The 20,230-nt window shown below is 38.0% G+C and overlaps 2 protein-coding genes and 1 long non-coding RNA gene across 11 annotated transcripts; all 3 read left to right on the top strand.

Moving 5' to 3' along the window:
* Window positions 1-1,139: 1,139 nt before the first annotated feature.
* On the top strand, window positions 1,140-6,280 carry LOC149042352 (uncharacterized). Of its 9 annotated transcripts, none has more exons than XR_016188621.1 (4): window positions 1,140-2,325; window positions 2,496-2,531; window positions 3,623-3,687; window positions 4,089-4,184. It is a non-coding gene; the product is annotated as an uncharacterized LOC149042352 (long non-coding RNA). The 9 variants fall into 9 exon arrangements; XR_016188622.1 differs by having other exon boundaries at window positions 3,620-3,687; XR_016188623.1 differs by lacking the exon at window positions 4,089-4,184 and adding an exon at window positions 6,044-6,280 and having other exon boundaries at window positions 1,141-2,325.
* Window positions 6,281-7,500: 1,220 nt separating this feature from the next.
* LOC149042351 (uncharacterized) lies at window positions 7,501-9,863 on the top strand. Its single transcript, XM_089213018.1, has 5 exons — window positions 7,501-7,518; window positions 7,719-7,833; window positions 8,368-8,490; window positions 8,668-8,790; window positions 9,158-9,863. Exons 3-5 carry the CDS (start codon window positions 8,415-8,417, stop codon window positions 9,340-9,342), a joined length of 384 nt encoding a protein of 127 aa, XP_089069144.1. The 5' UTR covers window positions 7,501-7,518; window positions 7,719-7,833; window positions 8,368-8,414; the 3' UTR covers window positions 9,343-9,863.
* Window positions 9,864-9,910: 47 nt separating this feature from the next.
* LOC149042350 (putative skeletal organic matrix protein 5) lies at window positions 9,911-11,214 on the top strand. The gene is made up of 2 exons (XM_089213000.1): window positions 9,911-10,225; window positions 10,573-11,214. The coding sequence occupies exons 1-2, from the start codon at window positions 10,091-10,093 to the stop codon at window positions 11,065-11,067; spliced, it is 630 nt and encodes a 209-aa protein (XP_089069126.1). The 5' UTR covers window positions 9,911-10,090; the 3' UTR covers window positions 11,068-11,214.
* The last annotated feature ends 9,016 nt before the right edge of the window (window positions 11,215-20,230 follow it).

Below are 20,230 nucleotides of genomic sequence, written 5' to 3'. Positions count from 1 at the left end.
AACAAAAAAAGCACTATCTTACGCCTAATACGAAGTCATGAGCGAAAACGAAGCACGTGTAGGGCCTTCATCACGAAGACAACATTGGGCGAGCTCGGATTTCGTAATCGGAAATCTACCCGAGATGACCTCCTTCTGACTGATGTCGGAGTGTGCTTTCCGAACTATCCCATGAAAGGTCCTTGAGGTTAACAGACAATAGAGCCTTTGTCTTCAAACGAATCAGACCACAACAACAGTCAAACTTTGATAAAAAACAGAACTTTTCCACAAACTTTGCGGGAATATCACAATTTAAAACTACTCAAACCGTTTCTTGAGTCGTTGCCATCAAGGTCGTAATTTACATCTTTGATTAACGGACTCCGCGCACGCCTTTTTTTCTCTCTGATGTATTTTTCCTTTTAATTTTTAACAAGCACAGCGTGTGCCAACTTGGTGTGACAGCTCTGAAAAGAAACCAGAGGTCCGCCTACAGCCTCAATGGCACGCGTTTGTCGAGAATGGCAGTCGTTTTGGAAGTTGCTTAACGAGAATGGAATGGAATATACATCGCGTAAACAATCCATGTCTGTGACATGATGACACATCTATGCTTTTGAAATGATACCGGTTGATACTTCGTGCACAATGAAAGAGTCGAGAGCCAGGTAAGTACGTGTCTAAATTCAGCTAAATTGTACAAGTTCACAGTTCAACTTATGTTACAAGTAAGCTTTTACAATATCGTACATGCCTAGCAAAGGTTTTGATTACCCTCCAATAACAAGAAGGGTTTTGAGCGGAATTACGCGAAACAATTCCATGTTTGAATTAATTTGGCCACAGTGTTGCATTATTCAATAACTATTTCCATTCAAGCTTGTTTACTAGTCTTGAGATGCATCAAAATCGAACGCAGCTCCCATGAGGACTTGGGAAAGTTTTCCGTATAAAATTCCCTGTAAAATCAGTATTACTACGTTCCGAAAGTAAAGATGATCCATATCTGACTATGAACCGAGTTCGCTTGTTAACGAGAATACGGTTTTAATTTACCTTGATTTGGAACTCTGGCCTAGCTTAACGCAGAACTTTTCTAGGAAACGGAGAAGCGAATCAACTCCTTTAACCAAGTGCATCAAAAGGTCGATTTTTAAATCTATCATGTTCGTTCGTTCCGAAGTTAGCCTTTTTCTTGGATTAAAAATTAAAAAGAATGTCAATAAGTAAATGCGTAACGTACGTGACTAAGCAACTATCAATACGCATTGTTTGCGGTATGATTTGGCTCCAAACTTCTTATTCAATGAGCAATTGGAAAAATAAGAAACTCTTAACGGGGTCGTGACCTTTTCTTGTTGAGTCCACAATATTATTTCAATCTTAGCCGGTAGGGCTTGTTTAGTGCCTGTGAAAGGAGTATCCATTTGAAAAATGAGTGTGAGGGTGACACGTAATTTTTGTCAAGGCAAGAATTAAGTTCAGTGGTCTACGTATACAGTTCATTCAAAAGTTGACCTTTTCATGTGCCAAATATTGTGTATAAGTTATTGTAATTTATTTTGATGTCCAAGAATTCTATTTGTTCTTATATAAAAACAATGGTGCAAGTTCAGAATCTCAGCCAGTGAACTTTATCGTTTTGTTAGACCCAATTGGATTAGTTAGTCAGTCTACGAAAAGTTCTAGTTAGAAAATTGTTATCAAACACTCATTTGAAAAAGTTCTGGTCAAAGAAACTGAATTTTATGTTGTGAAAGACAAATTACCAGATGAAGTAAAAGGAAAGAAACATTGAAATGTAATGCCACATTAGCCACAATGCATGGTGGTTATGATTCTGTTGGATTTTCATTCATTTATCTCATGCATTATAAGGAATTTTAAAAGAGCCAAGAAGTTTAGATATGTTCTGTATTTTCCATTTTGTATTTATTCACTCAGGAGGAAAGGCACAGAATTTTTTGAGACTTATAGTAAAACCATATTGCATAACCAAGTTATTGAGGAAAAGAGCTTGAAAATTAGGCTTGTGGGAGAGGATTTTCAATTTAGCGCACCAGCCTGGGAGAGTAAGGAGATGGCTGGGCTAAATAAAAAATGTATTACTTTCTGAAACCAGGTAATTCACCAATTCACTGAGTGCCAAAGCAATTAAATAGTGGAATTATCACAAGCTTTGGTGGAAATCTGTTAATAATTAATTTATACATTTTTAAATAGGAAGAAGACTATCTATCATGATATGGCTATCTCAGCTGATGAGAAACATTGGAATCAAGGTTAAAATTCAGAAAAGGAGTATTTATGCACCCCATCCTCAACAGCTACGAGTTATGAAAGGCAAGTAAAACAGACAGAATCAACTTATTGAAATGGTTTCCACTTGATTAAAGTTGAGGGTGATATTTAAAAAATTCTACAGCACTCAAAGGTTCCTTTTCACTCTCTTATAGACTTTTTCATGTTTCATTGGTAACAGTGTTTTGGCTAACATATTTGTTCTTTTGCAGAAATTCAAACAATTCCCCTGGAGCTTGATTGCAAAGGTTAGTATGTGTGTCCAGTAATTTGTGTCAAGAATTAAACTTGCTTATGATACTAAGACTCGTAGGGTATATTGGAATTAAATTTTCTGCAAATCCAAGGCTATCACTTGTAGAGGATTCTAGGCCTAGACTTGCTCAACATGCTTGCTCTTTGACTCTCTGAGGATACTGGTCTTGGACTCGCTGAGGACACCAGGCTTTGACTTGCTGAGGATACTGGTCTTTGACTTGCTGAGGATACTGGACTTTGACTCGCTGAGGATACTGGTCTTTGACTTGCTGAGGATACTGGACTTTGACTTGCTGAGGATACTGGGCTTTGACTCGCTGAGGATACTGGACTTTGACCTGCTGAGGATACTGGTCTTTGACTCGCTGAGGATTTCAGACTCAGACTTGCAGAGGATACTGGACTTTGACTTGCTGAGGATATTGGACTTTGACTCGCTGAGGATAATGGGCTTTGACTCAATGAGGATACTGGACTCTAAGTCTGGCTCACTGAGAATAAGTCTGGTTGACTCGCTGAGAATAGGTCTGGTTGGCTCGCTGAGAAAAGGTCTGGTTGACGCGCTGAGAATAGGTCTGGTTGACTCGCTGAGAATAGGTCTGGTTGGCTCGCTGGGAATATGTCTGGTTGGCTCGCTGAGAATAGGTCTGGTTGGCTCGCTGAGAAAAAGTCTGGTTGGCTCGCTGAGAACAATTCTGGTTGGCTCGCTGAGAATGGGTCTAGTTGGCTTGCTGAGAATAAGTCTAGTTGGCTCGCTGAGAACAAGTCTGGTTGGCTCGCTGAGAAAAAGTCTGGTTGGCTCACTGGGAATAAGTCTGGCTTAAGACTTAGAGCATTGTCTCAATCTTATTTTTCTCTACTTATCAGAGTAAAGTGCAAAGGAAGAAAATGAAATTGATTGATCATTTTAGTCAGAAGTGTTAGTTTTAAACCACAAAATATGTGAAATATTTTTGTATTGCTATAATAAAAAATTATTTTCACCAACAATTCTGAAATAGGGTTAGTTATAGTGGGAGTATGTCTTTCTGTCACAAGAAAGACATACTCCCACTTGTTTTTCCTCCTTTTTTCCTAGTAGAACTGTCTAAGGACAAGTGATGGATTTGTGCTGTGTAACAATGAAGCTGTGCATGAATAGAAGTGGTAGGTGTGAATGATTTTTGTCTCACATTTGAACTTTAAAGTAACATCCCCCACCTTTCCTCCACAAAAAGATTACCAGAATACTAAATGCCAAGTTGTCAGCCCTGTCTCTTACAAGTTAGTTGATTTTTGGCACTTAATTTAGTTTATAATTTCCTATCCATGGCTTATATTTCTCTTCCTTGACATGGCCATAATCACTGCCATTTCTGGGTTTAACTTATTTATCATTCTCGACCTAGAGTTCCTCCTTGTCTGTTGGAAGTCACATCATCCATCTAAAAGGCTTTTTTTTTTACTGTTAAGAGTGGTTCATCTTCCTATTACCCACCCCTGTCATCTGAAATTGACTTTCCCTCAAACTTCACACCTCACTCTTTGTATTTGTTTCTCTTCCACAGTTAATGACTGGAATGGGAATTCACAGAAATGCAGTCCAATGATATTTATCATGTGTCAAATGAATCTTGAATATTAATAAAAGCCGTTCAAATATACTGGCTGACTAACCAAAATTAGTCATGGTAGCATAGGGGAAATCTTATGGGGAGATAATAACAACCCTCGTAATGTAATTGCTGTGGCAGACCCGCTTTCGCCTATGTCAGAACAAAATTATCGTGTAGACACTAGACAAAAACACGCTTTACTGACTAAGGATGATGTGGGTCAAAGGCCAAGTATTGGCCTGTGTGAGTATCCTTTCTGTATGCATTAGTGGTAATGAAACCTCTGGCGTCCCAATTTAATGACGTATCGAGGAAGGGAAACTCGATCTGGAAAACAGGAAGAGCAATAACTGAGCCATAAAGAGCACATAAAAGAGACGCGGCTTGCTCACACTCAAAACTCAGAAGATACACAACACGCTAATGAAACAGGACACGTTCTTGTTTGGAACCAGGTTAAGGTTATTGACCCGTAGGGTCAAGGAAGCCATCCATATTAGACTCCATCCAATAACATCAATAGGGATAGCGGTTGACAACATAACAGCCGGTCAACAACAAAGAGAACTTAAGAGGAAACAACATGTATTAGTTGGAAAAATAATGAGGAGCGAAACGCACGAAAGACAGTGCACCAAATCGACCAATGACGACAAACAAAGGTGTAGTAGACATGTTCGAATATAGCGGTTGATAGTCTGTTATCGCGCTCCTTGGCTGATTGATTTTGTTATTTCGTGCGCAACATGGATCTCCTCTATTTTAGTAATTTAAAGCGCGCGAACCCTTCAAGGATAATCCGATGGTTTCAAAACCGGGGATTATTGGCCAATCCATTGCACTGCGGCGTGTGCAACCAAGACATGATAATGGTTCAACGAAACGATGCCCACGTGGACGGATTTCGATGGTAGGGAGGAGAATTTGTCTACTAGATTTCGCATGAAAGTGATTATAGATCAAGTGTTCAGGCCTCAAATATTTTAGTCTTCGTTTTGTAGTATTCCGGTAAAAGATTAATTTTGACGAAGTCGATGGAGACTTGTACGCGAGAGAACATTATCCTCTAAAATGCGACTAAGAAGCTCAGCAATATAACCATAATTATGGTCAGTTAAAATCAATCTTATTTATCTCCAACTTGATATGTTTGATTTAGGAAAATAAAACAAACACACACAAAAGAAACAAAACGAAACGAAAACCAAAACAGCCTCAACATAAGCGCTTTAGTGATCATCTGCTCGTAATTTGTTCCTCGTGAACGACAGGCACCGCGCAGGTGGGCTACGGTTGACGCCCCGTTTTCAATTGATAAAATGTAAATTAAGTGTAGTTCGAAAGGATGTATGATTCCCTTGTCACTTCTTCATTTTCCATTTCGTTTTCCTTTTTTTTTCCCGAGGCAGCTCGGATATTAACGAATCCCGGCAAATGTTTAAAACGGTCGTCTCATCTTGTCTCACCCTTTGTTTAGGAGATGCTATACTTGCAAGATGAAACGAAGCATTAGGACAAATTCTTTCTTTGCCAAGTTTGTTTCTGCACTTCTAAATATAGCAAACTTGAAATAAAGTAACAAGAAACCCCCTATAAAGTTATATTTTTCTAGACTCATAAGCATAAAGGAAATTTGCCTGTGAACTGCAACATTGAAAAAATCAAGACCTTTTTCTTTAAAGATGACAAGGACAAGGGAGAGCACAGAGATAAGGTTGAGGAGAACAAGACTTTAAGCGAGGGTACGATTTGACAAACACAATTTATTAAGTGTCGTGGCTAGTGAATATCTTCAGCTTTCTAATTTGCTCAAAGCATTCCAAAATGGGAAATTCCACTCCCAGATGACCAATAGCAAAACCCTATAAACAACTCACCACAACAATTTCTTCTTACTATACCCACAGAACTAGAAAAGAAGAAAAAGAAGAAGACACGGAAGAGAAGAAAGAAGAAAAAATATTGCATCTCTGCAAGAAGGCAACAAAGAAACTAGTGAAAGAGTAGAAGTTGTAAATGAGAGCAACAATTAGCCTTTAGTGACTGTGCAGTGCCTTGTACTTAGCCTTAAGTTTTCTTTTCATTCCTGTCATAAAGTTTTCTTTGTAAATATGATGAGAATAAATGATATCAAGTTTTCCAACTTGTATTAGTTGTTCGGTATATTTGACAACATTTTCCAGAGGCAAAGATATCATTGAGCTATAATAAATATGCTACAGATAATAACAATTTTTGTTTTGGTCATCATGGTCATTAACCAAATATATTCCCCTCATTATTTGTTTCTTAAAAACTCTAACAAAATCATTTTATAAATCAAAGCTCTCTTTCTAAAACTATCCTTTTTTCTGCGTCGTGATAGAAAGATTGGTGATCCAAGACCAACCGAAGCAATCTCATCTCTGTAATAATCTGGAAAATTTTTTGTAGCGAAGTTAGATTCTCATTTTAATCTGTATTTATTTTGATTATATCCCTGAGATAAAAAGATGGTTTACGAGGAAAAACTCATTTTAAGAAAGAAATTATCCTTCATGTCTTTAAAATCGAATATCCTATGAATACAGTCTTCATTAAAGAGAAAAAAAACTAAAACAGCACAGTATGATAAAATATTCCTTGCATTATGACACATGAAGTTTCAGGAACATTTGACCTTTATTTTTCAAAATTTATATCTTTGAGATGGTTATAATTTCTGCCATCCCTCGTTGTGGAGGAATGAGGTAACTTTAGTATTGGGCCTGGAAGCTTTGAACTTTATTCGATACATATATTCAATGCTTTTTTCTATGTGCTGAAATATATGCTACCAGCCATATAATAATATTGGTTAAGGCCTTCCCTACCCGTTTACCATACCAAGACATAGAAAATAGAACTTACCTTTACGTATTGTACGAATATCTCAGCGCTAACCTTCCGACCCTACAACAACCTTGGGAAAAAAAAAAATTAGACATCTACGCATGCGCCGAGAGCCGACGTTTGCCGAACGAATCTCGTTTCGTCAAACGAGTCTCGTTTCTTCAAACGAGTCTCGTTTCGTCAAATGAGTCTCGTTTCGTCAAATGAGTCTCGTTGTGTCAAACGAGTCTCGTTTCGTGAAACGAGCCTCGCTTTGACTCGTTTCGATTCTCTCGAACAAACGAGTCTCGTTGAAAATCGTTTATCGAGTGACTCATAAATCGCGACGATTAAAAATCGAGTGGTTTCCCAGAAACCGTGAGTGATCCAGCTCGACTTGTAGTTATCGAGCTCGATTATCAAACGTCGTTTGCTTATCGAGCAGGAATGGTAATCGAGTACGACAAATCGATATCGAGCTCGGTTGCCCAGAAACAAATATTGATCCGATTATTTTTATCATGCAGCTGAGGTAGGTGTTGCATCATTAGCAAATACTAATTTGAAGTGAAAGAAAAAACTAGTTTCCGGTCGTAATCGTTGCAATTGTTGCTTGAATTCTAATATCACTGTCAATATTTCTATCTTTAGCATTATCTTTATTGTTGGTTTAAATGCTGCTCGTTTTCCATTTTATTCATATTTCAATGTATGATATTATTTCCGCTTCAGAGCGCTTGTGTTGATAACCCTTGCGATAACAATTCTACTTGTCAAAGCGGTTTTACTAACAAAGGATATCGCTGTTTGTGTACCACTGGATTCAAAGGCCCAAGGTGTAAGAAAGGTAACTCCTGTCATGTCAAACCGGTCGTAAGCTCGTGTTCACTACAGTTTTATATACAACTTCTAAAGGCACCTGTAAAGGTTAAGGTTCGGTTTTTTTTTTTTTTTATAAACTCACACAATAACCATGCAGCTCTTAACTAATCCTTTGCTAAAGAGCTGCTTCAAAATTGCAGGACCATGACGTCGTATCCCACGTAGGTTTCAATTTGTTTTTCACATCTTATTTTCACATCTCCAATGATGACGTTCTAATTAAAGAAGAATATTTTGAGATATCAACTAGTGTGCTACAGGAACACAAGACTGCGGTAAAAATGCTGTTTCCAACAATACCAAAGGTTCCTATAAACTTTCCAAATAAACCTGGATATTCTAGAGATGATTGCAAAGGTAAGCGTGACCAAAGCCCTGATTTTAATTTAGCGAATAAGGGAATGGAAACTAAACACACACATTTCAGCCCTTAAAATGATTAAATTGGTCATGTGTTTAGGGATTTTCCCTATTGAATCGGTTGCCATGAATTTTACAGATATAAACGAGTGCACTGACGGAACATCCAAGTGCAGTGCTGATGCTATGTGCAACAATACCGAGGGATCGTATCGCTGCAAATGCAAACCAGGATTTACCGGGAATGGACGGACTTGCAAAGGTAAAACAGAGCCTTGTTTCAGAGTCTAATGATGATTAACTAGATACTGATAAATGTAAATATATGTTGCCTTATTGGTATCATCAAGCAAAGCGGCGGACAATTTTGTATTTTTAAAAGTAATATACCTTATAAACATAGTGAATCGGAAAGACGGACAACTTGTCTTGCTTACAGATGTAAACGAGTGTGCTGACGGAACATCCAACTGCAGTGCTGATGCTATGTGTAACAATACCAAGGGATCATATCGCTGCAAATGCAAACCAGGATTTACTGGGGATGGACAGACTTGCAAAGGTAAAACAGAGCCAATAGTTTCTTAGTCTAATGTTAATCAATTACATACTGAGGAATGTAAATATATTTTGTTTCTTATTGGTATCATCAAGCAAAGCGGCGGACAATTTTGTATTTTTAGAAGTAATATACTTTATAAACATCGTGAATTTGAAAGACGGACAACTTGTCTTGCTTAATAATCCATACCCAGATGGGATGATGTTACTCTTGCAAGGCCAAGAGAACTGCAGAAAAAATTCAATACCCTTAAGACATCGGATCCAACGTGGGTCTCCATTTGTTGTTTACACTTTATTTTTAAATCTGCATTAGTTTTAAAATTAATTGCAGTGATGACGTTCTAATTAAAGGAGAGTCTTTTCAGATATCGACGAGTGTGCTACAGGAAAAACGAACTGCAGTGCTGATGCTGTGTGCAACAATACTAAGGGATCGTACAACTGTAAATGCAAACAGGGTTGCTATGGAGATGGAAATATCTGCCGTTTGGGTAACATTTCTCCTGCTGTATTTTTTAAGCTGTTTTTCATATTGTTTCTGTCTGTTTAGACTACTGTAAGGAGAAGTTCCGTTTATAATAAATATGTATATCGAGATGTAGATTTATAGTTAATCGATAAAAACTTCGACAAATGACTTGTTAGAAACTACCGAGAATTCAAACTAAAAACAAGCTAACTTCTTGATGGACGTGGAAACGCTTGCCTGCGTAGATAGCAGTCTTATGGTGTACATTAGAAGCGTCGTGCGGCTCAATTAAAAACGGCGAGGCAGCGAGGGGCCTGGGATGCTACTTAAATTGACGGGTTCGCTGGTTTTATTCTCATATATAGCGCATTAGACACCGCTAACAATGCAAGCTACGAAAACACAAGTGACCAAGAACGTTACGTATTTCCTGTTCCACACGTAAATTTTCCCTTTGAGAGCATTTCAAAACGCCATCCCATTTTTTTTTTCTTAAAGGGTTTATTGCGGTTGATATGCATTTTCCTTTTTCAGCTTCGACGTGTAAGGAAATTTTCGACCGGAATGGGTAAGTCAGTTAATCACTAACAAGAACAAAGCTGGAGCGGAATTTAATGAGAGAATATGAAAATAAAAGTATTACTGAAAATAATAATTTTAAAAATAATATTGCGGCAAGCATGACAACCTTGATGATAAACATCCACAGTAGCTTCTCTCTTGAAGGGAATCGCCTAATCGAAAAGTAGTTTGATTTGTTCACTAAATATATGAAAGCCATGGCCCTCATCAAGTTTTAAATGAATCTCTCCTTTTAAGAAGATTCTTCATGCGTAGGTTGAAAAAGAGTGGCGAGGTTACCCTGCACTTAGACTCGACGCCTATTTCTGTTTTCTGTCACATGGGAGACTTTGGATGCGGAGATGGAGGATGGACGCCGATCATGAAGATTAATGGCAACAAGGTAAAAAATAATTTGCTGAGAAATTCATTGAATAGACAGATAAAAAGTAGATGGGTGAAATATGGCTGCTGTTTCCTTAGGAATCGCTCAAGCGTATTTTTTGACCTTGAGCCTAAGACAGAAGTACTCTGTTTTTGATAAGGTAGAGATTAATCTACAAATTTATTAAGGATAAAGGTCAACATAGGCAAGCGAAAAAGGGTGGGAGCAAAAATTGGACGCGGTTTCCCTGACAACCGCCAAAAGTTGTCTTTACAAGACGAGCCACAAAGAGTCGCTCACGCGTACTTAATGACCCTGATCCTAAATTGATATTAAATTGAAAAATCCTTTGTTATCAATTTCAGACTACCTTCCTTCACCATTCCCATTTCTGGAAGGACAGAAATACCTATCAAGATGCTGCTGGTAAGAATGGCTTCGATTTACAAGAAACAAAGTTACCAACCTACTGGAAAACACCCTTCTGCAAGATCTGCCTCGGCATGAGGATTGGACAACAACTAAGTTTCATCGTCATCAACAAGACAGCCGACTCTCTGTATTCATTGATCGCTGACGGGAAATACCGCGCCACTTCACTGGGTCGTGACACGTGGAAGAAGGTGGTTGGTTCGCAAGCCTCCTTGCAGCGAAACTGCAACGAGGAAGGGTTCAACGTTGAATGTGGTTCCTCCAAAGCAAGAATCGGCATTACTTCTAACCAAGAAAATCACTGTTCCTCTTGCGATTCCAGTATCGGGTTTGGTACAAGAGATAATTCGTGCGGAAATGTAGCAACACACGAGCCTGATAATGGAGACAAGGACATCAGAGCCATGGGGTACATCTTGGTGCACTGACAAGGCATACGATTCACATTTAAGCTACGAAGCCGTTATAGATTAGAAGAAAAGTAGTTTACAAACTCAAACAAGGTAATAGAGCAATGGGTTCGAACTTATCGTATTGTTGGTCAGATCTGTTTCAAATATAACTTTTTAACTCCAGTCTCTGACGTCCTATTTCTATGAAGTTTATTTAGGCTGTGAAAACAAAGTAGAAATCGGCAGTGAAGCTATATTCAATGTTCGTAGTATCCTTCGAATTCCACGACGTAAAAGCTCATAAGCTCCTAATTAGCCCGTCGATTAAGCGTAATTTTACGCGCCTCTATGTCGAGCTGATCGCAATCATGGCCGAAACAGAAATCGGTTTGGATCTCCCTCATTTGAGGCAGCGCCTCTTCGTGTTTGAAATGGTATGCATGATGGATTCTCTGATTCTAGCTAAAATTCAAATCTCATCTCCTCCGGTAATTATTCTGGGTCCAAGTCTGTAAAATAAGTAGATTCCAACAGTTCACCTTTTTTATTGTTTCTCTCCTATGTATATACCTTTTTTTCGGTTGGGTAAAAGCTCTTCCTTGTAAGATATCTAAAAAAACTACTAGCATGGACATTTTTTAACAAGCTCTGCTACGTATTTGAACATCGGAAGAGATCAACATTTCGCCATGCCGTATACAAATATGTAACTTTGATTTCGCACCAAATTCCTCATACCATTACAACTTACCTAACCGCAGCGCCATTCGAGTAGCTTCAAATTTTAGTAATTTTATTTTGCAACAATCTCTGCTACGTATATTAACATTAGAAAGATCAAAATTTTGCCATGCCCTATGCATTTTTATAACTTTGATTTTACACGAAATAACTCGCACCACTACAACTTAGTACTTAGCTAAGCGCAGTCCCGCCACTATTGAATATGAAGTAAACATAAGAGTGTCAAGAGGACATAGAGATTCAATAAAATGAAACAGAAAAATTTGATATGTAACTGGTGTTTACGAAATGATCTGGAGGCGCGTCTCAGGACTTGGCCAACAAACAAAAAGCTTTATAAAATTTGCTTTAAAAAGATCCGTCTGTAGAATTTATCGACAAACCATCAAATTTTAATTACTACTTCTTAAGTTGTGTATCGGTTTTGTTGTACAGCACTGAGACGGTCTCACGCACGGAATGACTTGTAAAATTGCTAGTTGGCTAACAATAGCCAAAGTTCTTCGGAGATTCAATTTTTTTTTGTTATAGAGAGCAGAACAAATACAATAAGGAACCACGACGCGTTAAATCCTGAGAGAAAGAATACAGTACGTGTTATTTCCTAAGTCTAATCCGTGACTGTCTAACATATGTAAACACCTGTGAATGTTGCGTTACATTTCAAGTGTGGAGTGTGTTACAAATACTCAACGATAATTGGCCCACTTGGTCAAGTGGTGCAGAATAGCACTCTATGATTGGTTACCAGGGATGTTGACCTCCTTGAATAACAGTAATACTTAGATTTCATCAGTTAAAAAGGCAGTCAGGAAGTTAAAAAAAAAAAAATAATAATAAGTTAGAATTTTGCCATCAATTGATGTCTTTCCGGAAGTCGGTCTTCAGAGGGTTCAGCGCCACGAAGAATTCGATCTTTATCTGTATTCTGTTAGTTTTGTGCCTTATGATGTCTATGCCTGTGTCTTTGGAAGGTTAGTTTCTCTATTACTGATCTCTGAGCGGGGGTTAGTGAGGGGGAAATTAGTCTCTCTCAATCATAGCTGAGACGAAGTCTCTCGCTGAACAAACGAACTTTTTTTATCACTCAGTTAAAGAGAAAGAAAGAGGGAATTCACTAAAAGTCAGGATAGACTTGAAATAGTTAAGTTAATCCAAAGTATTTCTTAGTGTCAATCTGGGAAGTGTTCCTGATAATGGTATTTAAAGTGCAGTCATTTTAAATTCGAGAAACCTGCAATCCCATAAGGTAGTGCGCAAAAAGAATTAATTTGTTCAAAGGAACCATCGGCTGTGTTTATAACCCATGAAATCGCCAGTAAAATAATATAGCTCCAGAAATTCCCTAAATAAATCAATTGGAGTGTTATTTTTATTAGTTAGGTAGAGGAATATGGAAAGATAAAGATATGTAGTGGTTTCGGCGAACTTCTAATCCAGCCGGCTAATATATATTTTGGACATTTTCGAAAATTCCACCCAAGAGAAAGCAAACTCGATAATGTACGAAACTTACGTCTTAAAACGATTGTTGACGCTTGAATTTAGCAAATTGAAGCTTTATTAAGTTTGATGTTGATGCCTTTAAACAGCATTTAAGAGAGAAAAAAGTTCCATCCTTATCTAGAAAAATAGTGTTGCCGAACGTTGTCTCTTAACTCTTTAGGCGACCTATTGTTTGTTAATCACTCAGCTAACGAGTACTTTAAGATTAAGACAGATTCATGGAAAAAAATTGTAAGAAATCGAATTTTTTTAGCTAAAATACACCGGACCGCCTTTAGAAAGACTGCATCTTAATGTTTGACACCAGCTGGTTGTTAAAGAGTTTTGTTTTAGTCTAATCGGAGCTATGCACTTCCGTTAACTTATTAAAACTGCGTAACGGATTAAGCTTTGTGAGTGTCATTAAATGTAGATTGCAGATGGTTTTCGTTGTTTTCGTATGTAAATTTTGATTTACTAGACTGGTTCTTCGTTTATATCCAGTTCATCAGCCAAGTTAATCAAGTGTTTTTTTCGTTTGGTATTGCACTCTCGAGAATGGAAATAAAGTATGGCAGTGTAAAAGCAGCTTTCATCCTTGAATTACGCCTTTTTTATTCTTTGTGTCTCCTGCAATGGTTATCGCCCCCGTGCTGTCAACTTTTTCTCTAACAAATGGTCTATGACGTCCACAGTCCACGGGAAAAACAAAATGTGCGACTCATGTTTCGTTTGGAGCTACTGAATAGGAATCTGTTCGGCCGTAGAACAAGAAGTTCTACAAGAAAGCTCGTCTGTCGTCCAGATTTTTTATAAAATTTCTTGTAATGGTTCCGGCAGAATGGGTAGCTCATCCTCTCCCTTCCATGACCTAAGTTTGGCCAAGGAAGGGAGAAGTTTCTGGAAACTTAACAATTCACTATAATTCACTAAATTTTGTACTCACGGCCTGGCTGAGAAAAAGCACCACTTCTAATTTCGAATTTCTCCTATTCAACTTGAATGTATACTGGCGAGTTTGAGATAGTAAATTTCCTATTTGAAGTCAGTATTGTGTGTTTATCTCTGGTATAATAAACGCTTGCATCACCCAAGTCTTCCACTGGTGGCAATGGATACCATCGACTGCAAGATAAACAAAGAGGTTTAAGGAAAAGGAAAAGGAAGTATACTAGAAAATAATTAGTATAAAATATTATCACTTTTGAAAGTTTAAAATAATTCGAAGTTCATTTATAAAAAGTTCATCATCAGATCTGACAAAAGCTTTTGGTTTAAAAGGATCTAGGTAAGATCTACCAAGCTTCCTTTATATCTACGCCAGTTTTTTTTTTTTTTAATAGCTCATTCCATTTTGGCGAAATGAGTACCTTTTTGATCGATTGTCGGTCACAATAATTTTAATCGCGAACAATTATCCGTGGCAAGTGCAGGTACACCATGCACTCTTATTAGTTGTCCCTGAGTAGGTGTCATCAAACATCTATTCCTAACAGTAAGTATTTATAATAAAACAAAACAAAACAAAAAAACATATAGACAAAAGGTGCGCGCACTCTCAACCGACAAGGGCAGCCAGCTTAGAGCCCGACGACATACTAGCTACTTCATCACAGGCAAGCCACGCGGTTCCACTGCTTTGATTTTCATCCAGCGCAGTAGACGCTGGTAACAATGCAAGTTACGAAAACACGAGTGACCAAGTCACGATTGCTTTGATCCCTTTCGCATAGTATCTGCACCAACGACAAAGCTCACCAAAGTCAAACTTGTCCAAAAAATCGCCCCATGTAGAATTTCATAGCTATCACAAATGAATGGAGTTGATAACTTTCGTACTCTAATCTGTTATTTTTCTCTAATTAGCGACCAATTAATTTCTTGAACTTGGATTACAACGTTATATATCTGTCATTCTACATGTAAATTCCCTTTGAGAGCATTTCAAAACGCCATCCCATCTTTCTTTCTCAAATGATTTAAAAATGGTTTAACGCTGTTGACATACTTTTTCTTTTTTTCAGCTTCTACGTGTAAGGAAATTTTCGACCGCAATGTGTAAGTCAATTAGTCTCTGACAAAATCAGAACCGGAGAAGAATCTAGTGAGAGAATCTGAAAATAACAGTACTAATGATAATAATAATTCTGAAATAATGTTGCGCTAAGCATAACAACCTAGATGATAAACTTCCACATAAGCTTCTCTCTTGAAAGGAGTCGTCTGATCGAAAAGTACTTTGTGTCATTTACTGAACATGACGAAGCCTTGGCCCTCATCAATTTTCAACTGAATCTTTCCTTTAAAGAAGATTTAGTAGATCGAAAAAAAAGTGTCGAGGTTACCCTGCACTTAGACTCAAAGCCAATTTTTTTTTTCTTTCACATGGGTGACTTTTTGACATGACTAAGAAATGGTTTTCACAACTTGACTTCCAATCCGCAAAGAATACCAATATTCTATACGCTCTCGAAAATACATAAAACTATACTGGTCGGAGACGCTATCCCAGCCTACCTAATAACTGCAAAAATCCTATGTAAAGGATGACACTGCTTTTATCAACTTCTTCGAAAAAACGAAGATAGACAAAGATACTAATCTCAGCCCAAGGTCCAGAAAACAAGATGTCACACTGGTCGCGTGACATTGAGCACAAGAAAAAACTCAAACGGAAAGATTTAACAATTGTAGTATCAATGGACGTTTCCAGCTTGTACACAAATATACCTCGAAAAGAAGGAACGAATATAATATGTGAAGCATCAGAAAAGTTCCACAACCACAATGCACCGATCCCAACGCACTACCTCAGGGAAATGCTTGGCTTAATCCTTAAAGAAAATTGGTTTCAATTCAATGAGGAGTACTCCCTCCAAATACATGGAGCCGTTACGGATACGAAAATGGCAGTGTCATTTGCCAATATTTTCATGGCGTAAATTGGAACAAAATTAATCCAACAAAGCGAAACCAAGCATAGAGAATGGAACCCTTATATAGATGACGTTGTCTCCCTTTGAAGGCCCATTTCCAACCTTAATGCAACGCGGTCGTTTGTTTTTGTTTTGAACCACCGCTTTTGTTTAAATAGAGCCCCTGATTGGTCATTTTTACCTTGTCACGTTGTCTCCAAATACCTTCTGCGTTTTCTCCGATGAATTTGAAGGGCTTGTCAAAATAATTCGGCCTAAAGAAGTTCTATACGTTTTAAGGGTCAGTTGAAGTTTCCTACCCGTGGAGAGGAGCTAGCGCTCGAAAGAGTGGCTGAGGTTGTTGTCCATGTAGCAAATAAGAATTGTAACGCAAACTTTCAGTGTCGCTGACGTTCCTGCAATGAAGTGACTAAACTTAAAATAATTAAACGTCCAGCAGTACGATATTTTTTCTATATTTCTCTTCGAGATCCAAAAAAATTTATGCGAAAATGTTCTACCTTTATTTTCAATCCTCAAGGGCTTTCAAGTAGCCTAAAATTTCAAACTTGATGTTTTTCGCTAACCCTGTATACAGAGTACGAAGCCATCCAAACGCTTGACACTTCAAATTTTCTCAATGACACGGCTGTACACGGTCCTCAAATAACTCCATATTTCTCTATGAAATATACCAATTTTTCGTTCGTTAAATGTTCTACCTTCGTTAATAATCCTCACAGATGGTCGACGTCAGGTAGACTCTTGCCCAGCTATGATAAGTCAATACTGAGTGCAGCATGGGTTTCTTTGTCTATAGCTGAAATAAAAGCACAATATCTAACTCCAAATGTCCAGGCTTTCAAATATAGATATGTTTGCTGCTTTGCTAAAAGATACTTAGTTTACTTGCAGAAAACGAAACAGGAGTATTACTAATTGTATATCATATTGAAATGATTCTTGTCTCCTTTTAAGTTTTAATTTTGAATAAGAGTCCAGGTATTCGGGCTGAGAGGCGTTTCACAAGTCTTATTATAACGTTGCATATCCAGAAGGAGCGAGACTTATAAGACAGGGGGTATGGGTCTTACTAAAACGTTTAAGGAACTTTTATTTTTGCATCAGAGTGCTTGTACAAAAAAACCCTGCAAGAACAACTCCAACTTGGTTTTACCGACAAAGTTATCAGTGTTCGTGTTCCGCTGGATTCAAGGGTCGGACAAGCGATGAACGTAAAATATGTTTCCATGTTCTAAGTGTTACAGATAGATGTCAGTATTTCCGTCTGTGACTTAGAAATCCTTGCATGCACTCCACTGATGGAGCTTAGAAGTTAAACAAAGAATTAACTAATAAACTGGCTCGATTGGTTAATTGATTATCACATTCTTTTGTCATAAAGGAGAGACGCACCTCAATGGTATTAAGAGACTATAACATCTCGGTTTGTGACCTGATACCAGAAACTCTTTGGCAGAAGCCAAAGGTTTACATTTTCTCTTAAAAAAAGAACCAAAAAATAGTTTGGGGTGGTCTTGTATATCCGGAGAATAGAAAAAGCTAATGGGAATGAGCCGAAGGAAGACAAACCAGCAGTGTTGATGCGCCCGCAAGAATGCTATGCATTATTTCAGTCAAATTGAAACCAATGAGGTTGAATCTTGCAAATATAAACGAGTGTATCCAGGGAACATCCAGTTGTGGTGTTGATGCTGTGTGCAACAATACCAAGGGTTCCTAAAACTGTACCTGCATATGTAAACCCGGAAATATTCTGGAGATGGACAGACTTGCGAAAGGAAACGTGACCAAAGCCCCAACACTAATTGACAAAAAAAGTGAATGGAAACTAAAGAAATAAATTTCAACACTAAAAATAATCAAATTAGTCACGCGCTCAGGAGTTTTCCCTATTGAATTGGTTGCCTCGAATTTTACAGATGTAAACGAGTGTACTAACAAACTGTAGAGCTAATGCTGTGTGCAATATTGGTATCATCAAGCGAAGCCGCGGAAAACTGTGTATTTTTGAAAGTAATGTACTTTTTAACAAATAGAGCCTTGACTGTGCTCTGTTCTGTTATAAAGTACGCAGGAAGCGGCTAGAGCACGAAAGAAGTGTAGGAAGACACACGAGACGTAGTCGAGTGTTTCTTATTTTTTTTCCTACTTTTTGAGTGCTCTAGCCGCTTCCTAAGTGCTCTATACTCTCATAAAGCGCGCTACAATAAGCCAATCAGAATCCCTGTTAGAATGGTTCAAATAATCTGATTGGCTGTACAAGACTAAAGCTGTCAAAAGTGTCAAACCATCAAAGTTCACATTCTACGATAGTTTGCAAACTAAAATAGTTCGGGAAGTCGAATTTAACACTTTTGCTTGAAGTTTTTAAGTCCCTAATACAGAATCTTGTAGTGAAATGTTCAGTGAACTTCAGCCGAATTATGGCTCATAAAAACACGTGAGTTTTTTCACATGACAAGGTAGAAAACAAGCTGTTCAAGGCGAGTGTTTGTTGAATGAACGACAGCCGAATTCACCGGAACATGAAGATCGCTCGGGATGACAGCGCCGCAAAACTCGGCTGCAGTGACTGATGTGACTTTCCACTCAACGTATTGGAAAGGATATCAGAGCAAGCTCTTATTTTTTCACTCGAAGGGCGGCCGATGTAGTTTCTGAGGCTTGCTTTACTGTGATGACCGGAGATCGCCATGATGAACGAGCCGCGATGAACTTCAGCATGATCATATTCGCTCAGACACCGTCATGATTAGTATGAATTCTAACAATTATGCCAGTTTGGTTATATTTTTCATCATTTCTGTTTTTTTCTGTTTTGTTTTTGAACACTGAACTTTATATGTTATACGAGTGATAGCTGTGTTTGATTTTTATTACCGTACGTAAGCTTGCAATCTAACTGAGCGTGAAAATCTTTAAAACTCGGAATGTCTATTTTGTTATTCCTTTGAGGATTTTTCATCTGCTCACGTTTTAATAACGTCAATTACGGCGCCTGGTATGTTTACAAACCTTTGTTTGGTTCTTCTGTTGCTACTTGCCGGCTCGCTTCAGTTCCGAAATTTCACTTTCAATTATCGGAAAAAAGCTAGAAAGAAGTCCCGGAAAAGCGTGACAGCTTTAGCTCAGCTCTATGCTCTGTACTCTCATAGAGCACGCTCTTTCAACCAATGACGGCGCTCGTTATATCCGAAATTTATTATAAATAAAAATTGTGAATACAGAACTGTAGTGCTAAAGCTGTGTGTAACAATACTAAGAGATCGTACAACTGTACAACTGTACATGTAAACCAGGATACTATGGAGATGGAAATGTTTGCCATTTGGGTAACATTTTTCCTGCCGTATTTCTCCCGGCAGTTTTTTTTCTTAATGTTTCTATCTGTTTAGGCAACAGTAATGAGACATTCGTTTACAATAGTTATGTATATCGAGATATTGATGCAAAGTAAATTGATAAAAACTTCGATAAATACCTTGCTAGAAACTACTGAGAACTCCAATTAAAAACAAGCTAACTTCTTGAAGGACGTGAAAACGCTTGCCTGCGTAGATAGCAGTCTTATGATGCTCATTTGAAGCGTCAAGCGGCTTGAGTACAAACGACCAAGACGCGAGGGGTTTGAGATGCTGCTTTTATTTTCATCTAGCGCATTAAAAAAAAACTGGGCCGGAGCGGCATTTAATGAGAGAATATGAAAATAACAGTACTCACGCGTATTTAACGACCCTGAGCCTTAAACAGGCCATAATGGATATCATATTTGAATGTTAAAAAGAATATCCTTTTTTGATCAATTTCAGAGTACTTTTTGTGGGTGACAAGCGGCTTATTTTAAGTGCAAGAATTGGCATCATCGTTAACCAGCAGAATGACTGCTTCACTCACAATTCCATCATCGGTTTTGGTACAGGAGGATGTAATTCTTGCGGAAATGAATCAACACTCGAGCCTGATAATGGAGACAAGCACACCAGAGCCACGGGGTACATCTTAGTGCAGTGGTAAGGCCTACAATTCAAATT

This window comes from Pocillopora damicornis, chromosome 7 (genome assembly GCF_964200805.1).
Source record: "Pocillopora damicornis chromosome 7, jaPocDami1.2, whole genome shotgun sequence".
NCBI classification, from domain to species: domain Eukaryota; kingdom Metazoa; phylum Cnidaria; class Anthozoa; order Scleractinia; family Pocilloporidae; genus Pocillopora; species Pocillopora damicornis.
Note: the sequence above shows the minus strand (reverse complement) of the source record. Positions and strands in the feature narration are given on the sequence as shown.